This window comes from Cervus canadensis, chromosome 22, assembly GCF_019320065.1.
Source record: "Cervus canadensis isolate Bull #8, Minnesota chromosome 22, ASM1932006v1, whole genome shotgun sequence".
NCBI classification, from domain to species: Eukaryota; Metazoa; Chordata; class Mammalia; order Artiodactyla; family Cervidae; genus Cervus; species Cervus canadensis.
Genome location: NC_057407.1, coordinates 42,842,714 through 42,856,756, shown reverse-complemented (window position 1 = coordinate 42,856,756; position 14,043 = coordinate 42,842,714). Strand labels below are relative to the sequence as shown.

Below are 14,043 nucleotides of genomic sequence, written 5' to 3'. Positions count from 1 at the left end.
GTTGATTTACAATGTTGTGTTAGTTTCTGGTGTACAGAAAAATAATTCAGATACATATGCACACGTGTGCTCAGTCACTCAGTCACGTCCGACTCTCTGGTGTCCCCTGGACTGCAATCCACCAGGCTCCTCTGTCCATGTGGCTTCCCAGGCAAGAATATTGGAGTGGGTTACCATTTCCACCTGGGAAGCTCACATGTGTGTGTGTGTGTATGTAAATGTATATACACATATGTATGGGCTTCCCAGGCTCACATATGTGTGTGTGTAAACGTATATACACATATGTATGGGTATCCCAGGATATGTGTATGTGTGTGTGTGTAAAAACATATATACACAAATATACTTCCCAGGTGGCTCAGTGATAATCCAGCTGCCAATGCAGGAGACTTGGGTTCGATCCCTGGGTTGGGAAGATCCCCTGGAGAGGGAAATGGTAACCCACTCCAATATTCTTGCCTGGGAAATCACATGGACAGAGGAGTCTGGTGGGTTACAGTCCAGGGTACACAGAAGAGTCAGACATGACTGAGTGTGACTAAATAACAAAAACAACACATATGTATATACATATTCTTTTCCATTATGGCTTATTGCAAGATATTGAATATATTTCCCATTGTGCAGTAGGATCTTGTTGTTTATCCATTCTATATATAATAGTTTGATAGCCCCAAACTCCCAATTGAACCCTCCCCTTCCCCCCACCCCCCACCGCCGCAACCACAAATCTGTTCTCTATTTGTTTCTGTTTTGTAAATAAGTTCATTTGTATCATTTTTATTGGATACCACATATACGTGATATCATATGATATTTGTCTCTGCCTTACTTCACTCCGTATGACAATCTCTAGGTTCATCCGTGTTGCTGCAAATGGCATTACTTTGTTCTCTTTTATGACTGAGTAAAATTACATTGTATATACGTACCACATCTTTTTTATCCATTCATCCCTTTTTGGACATTTATGTTGTTTCCACGTCTTGACTATTACGGTTTTTATATGAACAGGGATGTATGTATCTTTTCGAATTATAGTTTTGTCTGGAGTGGAATTGCTGGATCATGTGGCAACTCTAGAGTTTTGAGAAACCTCCATACTGTTCTCCATAATGGCCGTACCAATTTACGTTCCCACCAACAGTACAGGAGGGCTCTATTTTCTTTGCACATAAGGGTTCTTAAGAGTCATGCATCCTAAGGGTTTGGATAAATATACAAGGACATGTATGCACCATTATTGTTTCATACAGAATAGTTTCACTGCCCTAGAAGTCCTCTGTGCGCCATCTGTTTATCCCCATGTCTTCCCAACCCCTGGCAACCACTTATCTTTTTATTGTCTTTATAATAGTTTTGCTTTTTCCAGAATGTCACGTAGTTGGAATTGTACAGTTTTGTAACTTTTGAATTAGTTATTTTCACTTAGTAATATGCATTTAATTTTCTCCATGTCTTGTCATGGCTTGACAGCTCATTTCTTTTTAGTGCTGAATAACGTTCCATTGTCTGGATGTACCACAGTTTATCCATTCACCTACTCAAATACATCTTGGTTGTTTTCAGGGTTCGGTGGTTACAGCTGCAATGAACATCTATGTTCAGGTCTGTGTGTGAACATAAGTTTTCAAGTTCTTTGGGTACATACCCTGGGGTGTAATTGCTGGATCACATTTAGTTTTGTAAGAAAGGGCCAAACTGTCTTCCAAAGTGGCTATACCATTTTGCATTTCCCACCAGCGAAGAATGAGATTTCCTATTGCTTCACACTGTTGTTAGCACTGGGTGTTGTCAGTGCTCTGGATTTTAGTATCTATGTAGTGGTCGCTCATTGTTTTGTGTTTCCTTGATAACATACGAGGTGGGGCAGATAGTTCGCCGTCTGTATAGCTTCTCTGGTGAGGTATCTGTTCAGGATGTTTCCTCATTTTTAATTGAATGTCCAGGTTCTATTGCATACAGGTTTATAGAGAACTATCTCCAGGAGGTAGACAATACTGCCGCAGTTGCACCAGAGACCTGGCTTGACTTGTTGACCCAGGGAGAGGTAGGGGCAATGGGAAAACTGACTCTGTGCTACCATCTCCTCAGGTCAGGGCACCGAGTCGGAGGGGAAGAGAGCAGTGGTGCACAGCTGGATTGGTGCAGGGAAGAGAAGGCTGGGAAGGACTCAGTGTCAAGGCGGTAGGACAGTTTGTGTTCTCAGACCTGACACTGCAGGTTCAGAGGATCCAGGCTCTGGAGAGAATGGAGGCTGTGATGGGATGAGCAGCACGAGAAGGTCTGACTAGACGTGGAGAATTTGGGGAATCAGCTACATGGACAAAGTTCAGGGCCCCACCCTGCAGCTCACGGAGTTGTTCCGCTCTCCCGCAGCAGCTCCTGGGGCCAGACCTGTGCTGTCACTGTTGCCAGTCTCTAAGGAAACATTCAAATCAATGATGATAACTAAGTGGTCCTTCTGTGCCAGCTTCTGGGACCTCATATGCCTAAATCGCGTTAAACTTGGGACTGCCATTAGCCTAGAATGATTGTGGGGCAGTGGAGAGGTCCTAACCTGAGACTTGGGCAGATGCCTTCTGTCTAGCCTTTCTCCTGTCTGAAAGACCTCATGTATGTCTCAGGAGAAGCAGTCGGTTGGTGAGACTAGATACAGTGAAAAGACTGTTTCCATAGCAGTGTGAGGCTCTGAGAGCAACAACCTCTGGAGAGACAGGGCCCAGGACTGGGGACAGGGTCACAGAAATGGGAGCCTGCTCCCTGATTTGACTGTATAGACCTGGTTATCTTGAGCCATGTAGTCGGATATGATTGCATTTTGCACTGTTTCATGTTAAATGTAAAAACATCTCTGACCCTTACAAAATGCGAGAGACTTCCTCATGAGCTGCAGAACTCCTAATGAGTTAAAAAAATTCCTGTCTATCCCAGTAATACCTAAAATTGCACTGTCCAGTACAGTGGCCGCTAATTACGTGAATACTTTGGCTTATGGGATTTTAGTTCCCTCATCAGGGACTGAACCCCAGACCTTGGTAGTGAAAGTGCTGAGTCCTAACCACTGGCCCACCAGGGAATTTCCTATATGTAACTATTAAAACTAATTAAAATTAACAGAAGGAAAAGTTAAGTTTCTCAGTCTAGCCACATTCCAAGTGCTCAATGGACCTGTGGCTAAGGATAGCAAAGCTATTATATAAAACATTTCCATTATTGTGGAATATTCTATCAAACAGCTGGCCTTGATGTTTGGTTTTCCTTGGCCATAAACTTCAAAATATTTTTTGGAAGCTGATACAGATTTATTGGCGTTTTAATTTTAAGAGTAAGCATATTAAATTAACCCATCATTTAGTATAAACATTATTTCATAGAAGAAACACCAGAGATAAGAAACCTATAACCTCAGAATAAAGGACTTCTTCAGAAGAAAGTATGTGTGTTAGTTGCTTAGTCGTGTCTGACTCTTTGCAACCCCATAGACCACAGCCCACCAGGCCCCTCCGTCCATAGGATTCTCCAGGCAAAAACACTGGAGTGGGTTGCCATTTCCTCCTCCAAAAGAAACTATAGAAAGAAAGAAAGTGAAGTCGCTCAGTCATGTCCGACTCTTTGCGACCCCATGGACTGTAGCCTACCAGGCTCCTCCATCCATGGAATTTTCCAGGCAAAAGTACTGGAGTGGGTTGCCATTTCCTTCTCCAAGAAGAAAGTATAAGCTGGCATCTTTGCACTGACATTGGCAGAGAAGCTCTGGCGTCTGTATTGACATTCCTGTGCTTTGTCAGCTGCTAGGATTTGGGTCTCTTCAGTATTAGAGTTGAGCTCTGTCTTTGAAAAGGGCATCAGAAAGGCCCTAGGGGGGTCTTCCTGGGTTTTGGAAAGTGATATGCCCTTCTCAGTTCATCATGTCAAGAGGTCATGTCAGTATACTGGTGATGTTACTTTGATCATTTAGATAATGTGGCCTCTGCCTGTTTCTCCACTGTGAATGATTAGTTTTCCTTTTGTAATTAATCAGTCTCTGGTGGAACTATACTTTGATACTATGCAAATATTGTTTTTCAGCATATTTCTGGCCACTAATTTCATTTTTTTTTCCTAGGTTGTGACATGCGGCATGTAGGATCTTAGTTCCCTGAACAGGAATCGAACTTGAGCCCCCTGCAGTAAACCAGACCACCAGGGAAGTCCCTAATTTTGATACCTTTTGATGAATCTTGGCAACACCACGTTAGTTTCCCATGGCCACTGTAACAAACTGTCACAAACTCGGTGGCTTAAAAGAACAGAAATGTATTTTCTTAGAGTTCTAGAAGTCAGAAGTTTGAAGTCAGTTTCATTAGGCTGAAGTCACAGTGTTGGCATGTCTGCTCTCTCTCTGAAGACCTCAGGGGCAGTCTTCTTACAGCTCCTGGTGGCTCTGAGCATTCTCAGCCTCTCTTTGCAGTGTCTTGTCTATGTCTAAATCTGTCTGCCTCTCTCTTGTAAAGAGATGTGTGATGATTTTTAGAGCCTACCCAGATAATCCAGGGTTCTCAATCTTGAGAGCCTTAATCATACCTGCGAAAACTTTACCACATAAGGTAACACTCCCAGGTTCTGAGGAATTAGGACCAAACTCTTTGGAGGCTGCCATTCAGCCAACTGGAACTTATTACTGTGGAATTTGCCTATTTTTTTTTTTTTTTTGGTGGCCACACCACACGGCACATATGATTTTAGTTCCCCGACCAGGGATCAAACCAGTGTCCCCTGCATTGAAACTGGAGTCTTAACCACTGGACCACCAGGAAGACCTGTGATTTTTCTATTTCCATTATTTCTCCGACCAGGGATCAAACCAGTGTCCCCTGCATTGAAACTGGAGTCTTAACCACTGGACCACCAGGAAGACCTGTGATTTTTCTATTTCCATTATTTCTCCTACACTGATTAATTAGGATTCCTTTGCAAGGAAGACCTATCCCTTCTCTTTCCCTTACGTCCTTTTGACATACCCCCATTATTCCCTGAGGACCTCCTTACTTTGGGGCACAAGATGTTCCAGGCTTGTCTTTGGTTTACTAACTTGGATGCACTGGGCCTTAGTTGCAGCATGCAAACTCTTAGTTGCAGATGTGGGATCCAGTTTCCTGACCAGGGGTCGAACTTCGGTCCCTTGAATTGGGAGTGTGGAGGCTTAGCCACTGGACCACCAGGGAAGTTCCCAGGCTTGTCTTTTTATTAATACGATTCCTACCTCAGCCTTGGGATCACATTATTGGCCTAACTGTCTAACCTGTGCATATGGTTCATTCATGAGAAGCAAGGAGGCAGTCTGGGGCTGGTGGGGTGAAAGGACTAGCCTCTCCCCTCTGGCCCCACTCACTCATCTTTCTCAGAAAACTAGATTCTGCAGTTGACAGGACCCACTGTTCTTAGAAAGCAGCTTACGGAGGTGAAGCAGTGTTGTGAAGGCTGCTCAGCAGATCTCACCTGCCACTCTAGCTGGATTTTGGGCTTTCGTCAGATGCGCTTCCTGGCTGGTACCACTTACATTGTCAGAAGTGTCACCTACAGTCAGGGCTTCATCAGGATAATACATTTTAAAATTTAAGATCTTTTAAACAGTCTTCCATGTTACTTGTTTAAATTTTTGGCGTCATCTCCCTATATAGGCTTTATCAGTATTTCTCAAATTTGAGTGAGCATCAGAACCTTCTGGTGGGCTTGTTACAAAGAATGCTGGACCCTACACCTTAAATTTCTAGTTCTCAGGCAAGCATACAAATTTGCATCTTTAGGTTCCCAGAGGTGCTGATGCTGCTTATCCAGGATCTATACTTTGAGAAACACCGGCCTATTGAAAAATTAGAGAAACGGTCATTCTCACTGTATTTATTTTGCTCTTAACATGTTGGGTACTGTTCTGGGTACTGAAGATACAGAGATAGGTAAGACAAGGTCGCTGTCCTTAGGACTCCCACCTGTAGATCCTAAGACTCATTAAAACTTACAGTAATTAAAGCAGTGGAGTGTTGGTACAAGAATAGATATACCAATGATACAGACTAGAAGAACCCTGGTTTATATAACAAGTTGGGTACACATTAAAGATAGCACTGCAGAATGGCTTTGGGACTAGTCTGTGTAACTTAGAGAGCCTATTTCAGGACTCGCGAGCCCACTCATATGAGTCACTTTTAAGACTCTTTACATTAGGTCTTAAAATGACTGACAGACAGATGTAGCACCAAATTATTAATGTGGAAGCTCTGAAATTCCTAATTTCTGGCTGGTGAAGAATGGGATATTGATAAGTCTCCAGTTGTGGTGGACTTGCTGTAAATGAGGAAAATTTTTAGGTAACATGAAAAACAGTTTAGCTTTCCTGGTCAAAGAAAATGATGGTTAAATAGAACTGTTAAACACCATTTTCAATACATCAAATTGACAAAAATGTAAAGGTGCCAGTCCAGTGGTGGTGCACTGTTACTAGAGATGAGGTGATGTGAGTTCTTGTAGGTGGTATGAATAAAATGGTAACACCTACTTAGAAAGCAAGCATCAAAGGCTTTAGAAATATTCAAATACTTTGATCCAGTAATTCTGTTTCTAGCAACTCCTTCTAAGGAAATCATCAGAAATACACTTGGAGGTTTCTATACACAGACATTCTACCACTGTATCATCAGGCTGCATGTCACAGAAACCTGACTGAAGTTTAACTATGAAGGTGTTTATCCTCATGGATCAGTCAGTCTAAGGCTGGTACAGCAGGTCCTCCAGGCATGCCATCACAATCCAAGTTCCTGGAGTCTGTCCAGTGTACCAGCTGGAACAAGTGGCTGTCTTTTTCATGCCCCCAAATGGCTCTGGAACTGCTTGGTTGCGTGTTTGTGCTCCAGGCAGGATGGAGAGAGGACAACCAACTGCTTGCCAAATCTGTCCTTTTGTATCAGATACACAGGAAGCAGATTTCCACTTGTTATCTTTTTTTTTTTTAAATCATGTAACAACTATAGTCACCATGTGATACATGATGACTGTTATCATGGTCCCCTGTATTAGATCCTTGTTCAAGACCTACTTGTATCTCTTTATCAGAGCTGTCGTAAGGCTGTTCTTAGGAGCTGGGGAAGAACTGGTAACTAGGCCCATGATCATTTCCCTCATCCAAAGTGAGGTTCTGCTGAAGAGGAAGATCAAACATGGGACCTGTTTAATTACAAAATCCTCTGTAGCTATTAGTGTCAGGATTTTGAATTTTACTGACCTGGAAAAATGCTCATGATACAACGTCAAGTGAGAAGCAGGACAGAGAACATACAGAATACAGCAAAAATTTGGTTACAAAAATATAATTTACACACACATCCCACATCAGGAAATAAAATGTTAGTGGTAGTTAATGTTAGAGAATTAGCAGTTCAGGTCAAAGGGGTATTGATGGATAGATACAGCTTTTATCTTGCTGAATGTTTTCTGAATTTTCTAAATTTTCTTCAATGAATTTATATTACTTTATAATAGGAAAAAAGACATTATTTTTTAAAAATCCCATATATCCTTAAAGGAGTCCAAAATATGTATTTATTCATTTTCATCTTCATTGTCAAAAGAAAGGAGGCTACTGTTTTTGATTTGCTTTTGTGAGTTCTTTTTAACTGAGTCCTGCTTATTTATTTCATCTTCTTCTTTTGCCTTTTTCTTTTTTGAGCTTGCTGATAAACCCGAATATTTTTCATCTGAGGAACGCTTGACTGGTTTTCGATACATAATTCTTCCATCAGCTGAAGCTGGTTCTTCATCTGCACCAAAAAACAAAGTTAAAACACTTTCTCTCATTATTTTGACCTTATTGGAGAGTCAGATGGCAAGAAAATCTCATACTGTATTTATGGATGTCCTTGAGTCAATTCAGCCAGTTCTCCTCTGCTCCCTCTAGCTATGTACCCACAAGACATGCAATCACTTAATAAAAAACCTAATAAAAACTCATTTACTGAAGTATACTGTAATACTGGCAGTCCCCAATTCAAAACAATCAGGAGATACACACACACACACACACACACACACATATTTTAAACTTTTTATTTTATATTGGAGTACAGCTGATTGACAATATTGTGATAGTTTCAGGTGGACAGCAGAATGACTCAGGCATACATATACATGTTTCCATTCTCCACTAAACTCCCCTCTCCTCCAGGCTGCCACATACCATTGGGCAGATACTACTGTGCTATACAGTAGGTCCCTGTTGGTTATCCATAATCATGCTGTATTTTTAAGTATTTTGAAAAGTGATTGTTTGAAACTCCAGCATTTCCTCCTAAAGCAATGTAATAAAAACTTATAAATAATGAATAAAATGCTATATAGCATATCACACTTCAGGCACTAAATAGACCTCTGCTGACTGGTTTGTAAACCTAACCATCTATTTTTTAAAAAACAGGATGTTTTTACTTAAATTTGCATTTAATCCTTATAACAACCCAGTAAGGTGGGCACAATTACTGCCCCCATTTTACTAATGAGAGTGAGGTGAAATAACTTGTTCAGAGTCACAAATCTGGTAAATGAAGTTTGAACTAGGACTGTCTCCTTCAAACATACCATACCATTATATAAAATGATTTCATACCTAACGTTAAATTGGTGGGAAAACCAGCTTACTTTCAGACATACCTGCTTTGGCAGCCTTTATTTCTGCCTTAATTTTCATGACTTCTTCAGCTGACAGATCTCCCTTTTTTAAAACCACCACTTGGGGCTGTTCATCTTCTTTGTCACTGTGATCACCATCTTCTTCTGGGAGCTGAGGCTGGATTCTCTAGGAAAAAACACAAACACAACATTCAAGTTCTGACCCTGAACTAAATACAACCACTGTCTCTGTGAGAAACTGTAATCAGCGGAGTGAGAAGAGTGACCTTACTGACTAAATGTGTTTGGCAGTGAATTTTCAAGTTAACTCTTAAGAATCTAACCTCGCCAGAGTAGGGAAGAGGTCCACCTGCCAGTTACTCTGGGGTACCTATGCAGGGGAACCAGTTTCCATCCCAGCAGGACCCCAACTTGCAGTCCCTGATGTCAGGGGCCCTCTCTTCCATGTCCAGCCTACTCAGGGAAGTGCTGGGCTGCGCCAGTTCTCACTGCTCTTCATCAACCCTTTTCACTTCCATCTCGTCTCAAAGCGTAACAACAACAACCCACCAAAGTACAGAAAACAGCAAGTAAAAGGTCCTCCTCCTCTGCTCATCTTTCTTCCCTCCCAGCAGCTTGTTTGGTGGGTATCCCATCAGCTGTTCTAAGGGTATAAAAATGTGGAGGTAAAAAAAAAAAAATATGGAGGTACAGAAAACATTTTGTATACAAACAGGCCACTAAACATACTACTGTATGACTTGCTTTATTCTTTTTAAATTATTAAATTTCCCAAATGTAAAAAAGTACAGAGAATAATGTAACAGAAACCATGTACTCACTTTACACACATAACACATGGTAACATTTGGCTAATTGAGATTTTTTTTTTTTTTTTGAGATTTTTAAGAAAAATATCAGACACCATAAAAGCTCCACTTGCCCAACTTTTTTACTCAAAGAAAAACAAAACAAAACGCTTTGCACAATACCCTGAGATACATATGGCATCATCTATATTTTAAAATTACTATTATTTAACTCTATATATGGTTATCTCATGGTTTATTTGATCAGTTCTCTGTAAGCAAAAATTTTGGTTGTTTCTAGTTTTTTCTACTATGATAAAATCTTTGCATGTTTTTGTTTACTTTTCCAAACTTATACATGGAATTCCCTGAATGGAAATGCTAGGTTTCAAGGCTTGCACACTTACCACACAGTATTCAAACAGCTGGTTAGTCCACCTCTCACAGAGCCTTCCTTGTCCCCCAAACAGGGCAACAAAGCCCTGCAGGATCTGGCCTGAGTCAATAACCACAGCTATAAGCACAGTCTTATGTTCTTGCCATGCTCATGGCCTCTGGGCTCCAGACAGGTTTGAGTTTTACAGATCCACAAACATATTAGCTCTTCTGCCTCCCCTGTTACTGCATAAATTTCCAGGGCCTAGAAGGCCTCACTGACCCTGGCCAACTCCTCATCAATCTGCCTTCTAGACTCAGATCCCTCAGCAGTGCTTTCGAGATCTCACCTGTTCTTTTCATATCATCTGTAGCTCACAGGTGGCATGTACCACACCACGTCATCAATGTTTTCCTGACTCTATTAGGCAATGCAGTATGTGTTTCTTCTCTGCATCTACAGGCACAGAGCGTGGCAAACAGCAGGGACAAGAAACATTTGTCAATCTACTCATGAATGACCAACAGGATGAAAAACAATGAACTCGAAGCTCTGGCAAGTCACAGGCACATTCAATCATTCTGTCTTATCCCACGTCTGCTTAATCACCTGACAAGTACATTCTTCTTTTCTTTGGTTTTTAATTGAAGAATAATTGCATTCTCTTTAATAAGTTAGTTCACTGTTAGTTCACTGATTATTCATTAGTTTTGTCTGTTTTTCTCTGAAAGTTTCCAATAAATTACCACAAACAAGTAGGTAATTAATGAGTATTTTTAGCCAAGGAAATGGGAAAGTGAAATAAGATTATTCCTGGTGTTTATTATATTCAGAATAATTCATTCTCTCTTCTCTTTGTTCAAAATCACTCCTGAATTAACTCTTAAGAGGATAAGAATATTTAGCTCAATTAAGTAGTGATTTCCTATGAAACTCCTTTCTTTTTTGTTAACAATTAGAATGATTATCCTGCCAAAATGATTAAGAATGAAGTTGGTTTCACAAACATAGGTACATGTTGCATCTATTTACAGAAAAGTCTCTTGATCAAAACTGTTAGCCCAAATCACTGATACTAATTGGAAAGCTTTTCCCCAAGTTCTCCTAAGACAGGATTCCAAGCTGCAATCTTCAGGGTATTAACTATGCACACACATGATCATCACTAGGACCTGAAGCAAACTATAATATTATGTTGCATATTCTCCTCATTGCTTCATCCATGTCCCTTTTCTCAAACCTTATCCTCTTTCCCATTGTCTCTGGTTTTGGTCCTGGGGACCAGTCACTCCTTCATCATGTTATCTCTAACCAAACATGGCTCCTTGTTGCCTACTGAATAGTTCATATAGCCTCACCTCTATCAGTCCCTCAACCACTTACACACACAGTCCATGACTCACCACCTCTACACCTTTACCCATGCTGTTCCTTCCATCTCTAGCTGCTGACCTACCCATGGTCAAGATTCAGGCTAAATACCCCTTCCCCCATGAAGTGTTGCCTGATGATAAGCACAGTTATCTAACCACTGTAGATAACTTCTCACACACTAGGTGAGGTCACAGACACTGTACTAGGAAAATATAGATGGATTAAGATACTTAGATTTAGTGATGGAGATATACAGAAGAGCAAGCAGTTGCAATGCAGAATGGTAAGTACTATAGATAAGATATGGATAGAATGAAGAGGAGAACAGAGGAGTAACTGTTGAGGGGGAGGTTCAAAGGGCTTCGCTGAGGTGGTGACCTGTGAAGGTTGCAATAAGGCAGGCAGGAAGGTGTTTAAAGTACATGGCAGGGACTTCCCTGGTGGTCCAGTGGTTAAGAATCTGCCTTCCAACAGAGGGGATGTGGGTTCAATCCCTAGTCTGGGAACTAAGATCCCACATGCCACTGGGCCGGGGTGGGGGGGCAACTAAGCCCACTAGAGGCAACTACTGAGCTTGTGTACCCTGGAGCTACAGCACCACAACTAGAGAGAAGCTAGCATGCCACAACAAAGATCCTACGTCCCACAATTAAGACCCAATGCAGTCAAATAAATATGTAAAAATTAAAGAACATAACATTTTGGAAATCCATCTCTTAGTCCTTTCAGAGCCTGGTCCAGTGCCTGGGGTTAACACATACTCACTGGACTAACTGCACTTAAGTCAATCTTGGGTCCTACTAGATGACATGCAAGTGAGTCTTACTGCAAATGCTAGGTTAAGTGCTAAATAAGTTATTTCTCCACACATGTCCTAAGCATAAAGGCATGTTCTCTTTCTATTAGAAGAGATAGGGCAGGTTTTGATGTGAATCAGTTCAGGAAGGAGCTTGGGAGGGCATAGAAATTGACTCTCATGATCCTATTCAGATCTAGGATATGAAAAGTATTTGCTTTCCATCTTCTTTTAGGGGGTAAGAGCAAAGGACAGAAGTAGATCTAAGACATTCTTAAAGATGTTCTAGATTCGAGGCTTAGGATAGTAAAAAAGAAAGAAAGTGAAGTCGCTCAGTCGTGTTTGACTCTGCGACCTCATGGACTGTAGCCCACCAGGCTCCTCCATCCATGGGATTTTCCAGGCAAGAGTACTGGAGTGGGTTGCCATTTCCTTCTCCAGGAGATCTTTCCAACCCAGGGATTGAACCTGAGTCTCCCCAGATTGTAGGCAGACGCTTTACCGTCTGAGGGAAGTATACTAGGTCATTTGATTAAGTGCTCAGTTTCTTTACCTGGAAGGTGGGACGACACTATCACCTACACTGTTAGCTACAGGTTTTGGAATGAGCAAGTGAAAATGAAGGAACAGAAAAATGATCTTTCCTAAAGTACTATCTACCAAGGATGGGGAGCTTTACCTGCGTCAAGTCATTTTCAGAACACAACAACACTGTGAAAACGACAAACAGCTTTTTGGGCGCAAGAGGCTGTAGTTGTTTGAAGAGGACCAGCTTGGGGTCCGATGACACTCGGACTGAGGGCCCAGCGTGGGCGCGAAGTGGGACCCGTCAGTATGTGGCCTCCAAGGCAGAAGCAGAAAGTAGCGGAGCCGGTCGCGTTTCTGCGGTAACCCGACAGGCCCGGGCTCACCTTGGTTTCTACGGTGGGCCCTTCCTTGTAGCCGACCCGTTCCTTGAAGCGGGCCAGGAAGGCCGGCTCGGCTGGCCGCACATACGATACCTGGTTCCGCTTGCTCATAGCAGCTCTGGGGGAAAACAGGCCTTCCCGAGAGCCTGGAGGATGTACAGAGGCGACGGCGCCTACGTGTGACGTCACATAGACCCCGCCCCCTGCCCCAAGGCTGGGGAACATGGCGGCCTTCACTCTGGCGTCAACGTCAGGCCTGAGCGCCAAATTTAAATTCGCGGCCATCTTGAGTGGGCGGAATCCCCGCGCGGTGCGCGGCTGGAAGTGAGTACGGTCGCTCCGTCGGTCTCGGGATCGAGGGCTGAGGGCACGATGGCGCCCGGCTGCAAAAGTAAGTGAGGAGCCCCAGCTTCGTGACCCCGTTCCCTCCCACAAGTACAAGCTTTCCTGCTGGCCGTGAAGGGCAGGAGCGCACAGAACAGCGAGGGAGGGTGATTGGCGTCTCTGTCTCTCCAGACAGTATAATAATGGAACAGCTGTCTTCCCATCTGTGTATTGGGCGCACGCTAAGAGCTTGGCGCAGTTCTAGGCACTGGGGCTGAGCAGCAAACCGAGACGGAGAGCTGTCATCCGGGCGCTCCCAAGCGACGTGCTGATTGTTCCCTCTCGTTCTCGGACCTTCCATTCGTCGCTGGTCCCTTCCCGAGTCCCGGTCGGGGCTGCCTCTTTAGCATCCTCATTTGAGGGTCGGCTCACGCTCTCCCCTCTTTCTGCTTAATTCTACATTACTGACTTTTCTGAAGGGGAGAACCTACTATATTGTTCTATGCACTTCGTTCTCTTTGGACCGCTGTGAACTCGTCTTAGATAAGAGACTTTTAAAGTACAGAATTCATTGGTGTCTTTACATTCTCACAATCCCGTTTTTTCTTCTCAGGGGGAACCCTCGAAGTTCTTCCTTTTTCTCACGGAGGCGAGCCTGTCATTTTTGCTTTGGATAAACCCTTCCATTGTCCTTTGCTGTTCCTGTCTATGTGCCCCACCTCTTACATTGCCTAACCCTTTAAGAAATCTTGGTTTTTAAACCCAAGGGACTGGATTTTGGACTAATTTGATGAATCTTAATGAATGGTATGA

General features: G+C 42.6%; 2 protein-coding genes across 4 annotated transcripts in view; one reads left to right on the top strand and one right to left on the bottom strand.

Annotated features, from left to right (window-relative positions):
• Window positions 1-6,994: 6,994 nt before the first annotated feature.
• On the bottom strand, window positions 6,995-13,080 carry KIAA1143 (KIAA1143 ortholog). The gene is made up of 3 exons (XM_043442877.1): window positions 12,910-13,080; window positions 8,686-8,830; window positions 6,995-7,799 (listed from the first exon to the last, which is right to left on the bottom strand). Exons 1-3 carry the CDS (start codon window positions 13,015-13,017, stop codon window positions 7,582-7,584), a joined length of 471 nt encoding a protein of 156 aa, XP_043298812.1. The 5' UTR covers window positions 13,018-13,080; the 3' UTR covers window positions 6,995-7,581.
• A 44-nt stretch (window positions 13,081-13,124) lies between these two features.
• KIF15 (kinesin family member 15) overlaps window positions 13,125-14,043 on the top strand; it is a 55,011-nt gene continuing 54,092 nt past the window's right edge. For 2 of the 3 annotated variants that reach the window (XM_043442906.1, XM_043442905.1), the window contains exon 1: window positions 13,125-13,297. In XM_043442906.1, coding sequence (XP_043298841.1) covers window positions 13,279-13,297 — 19 coding nt within the window. In that variant the 5' untranslated portion in view covers window positions 13,125-13,278. The remainder of the gene's footprint in view (window positions 13,298-14,043) is intronic. The other variant, XM_043442907.1, reaches the window with a different exon arrangement.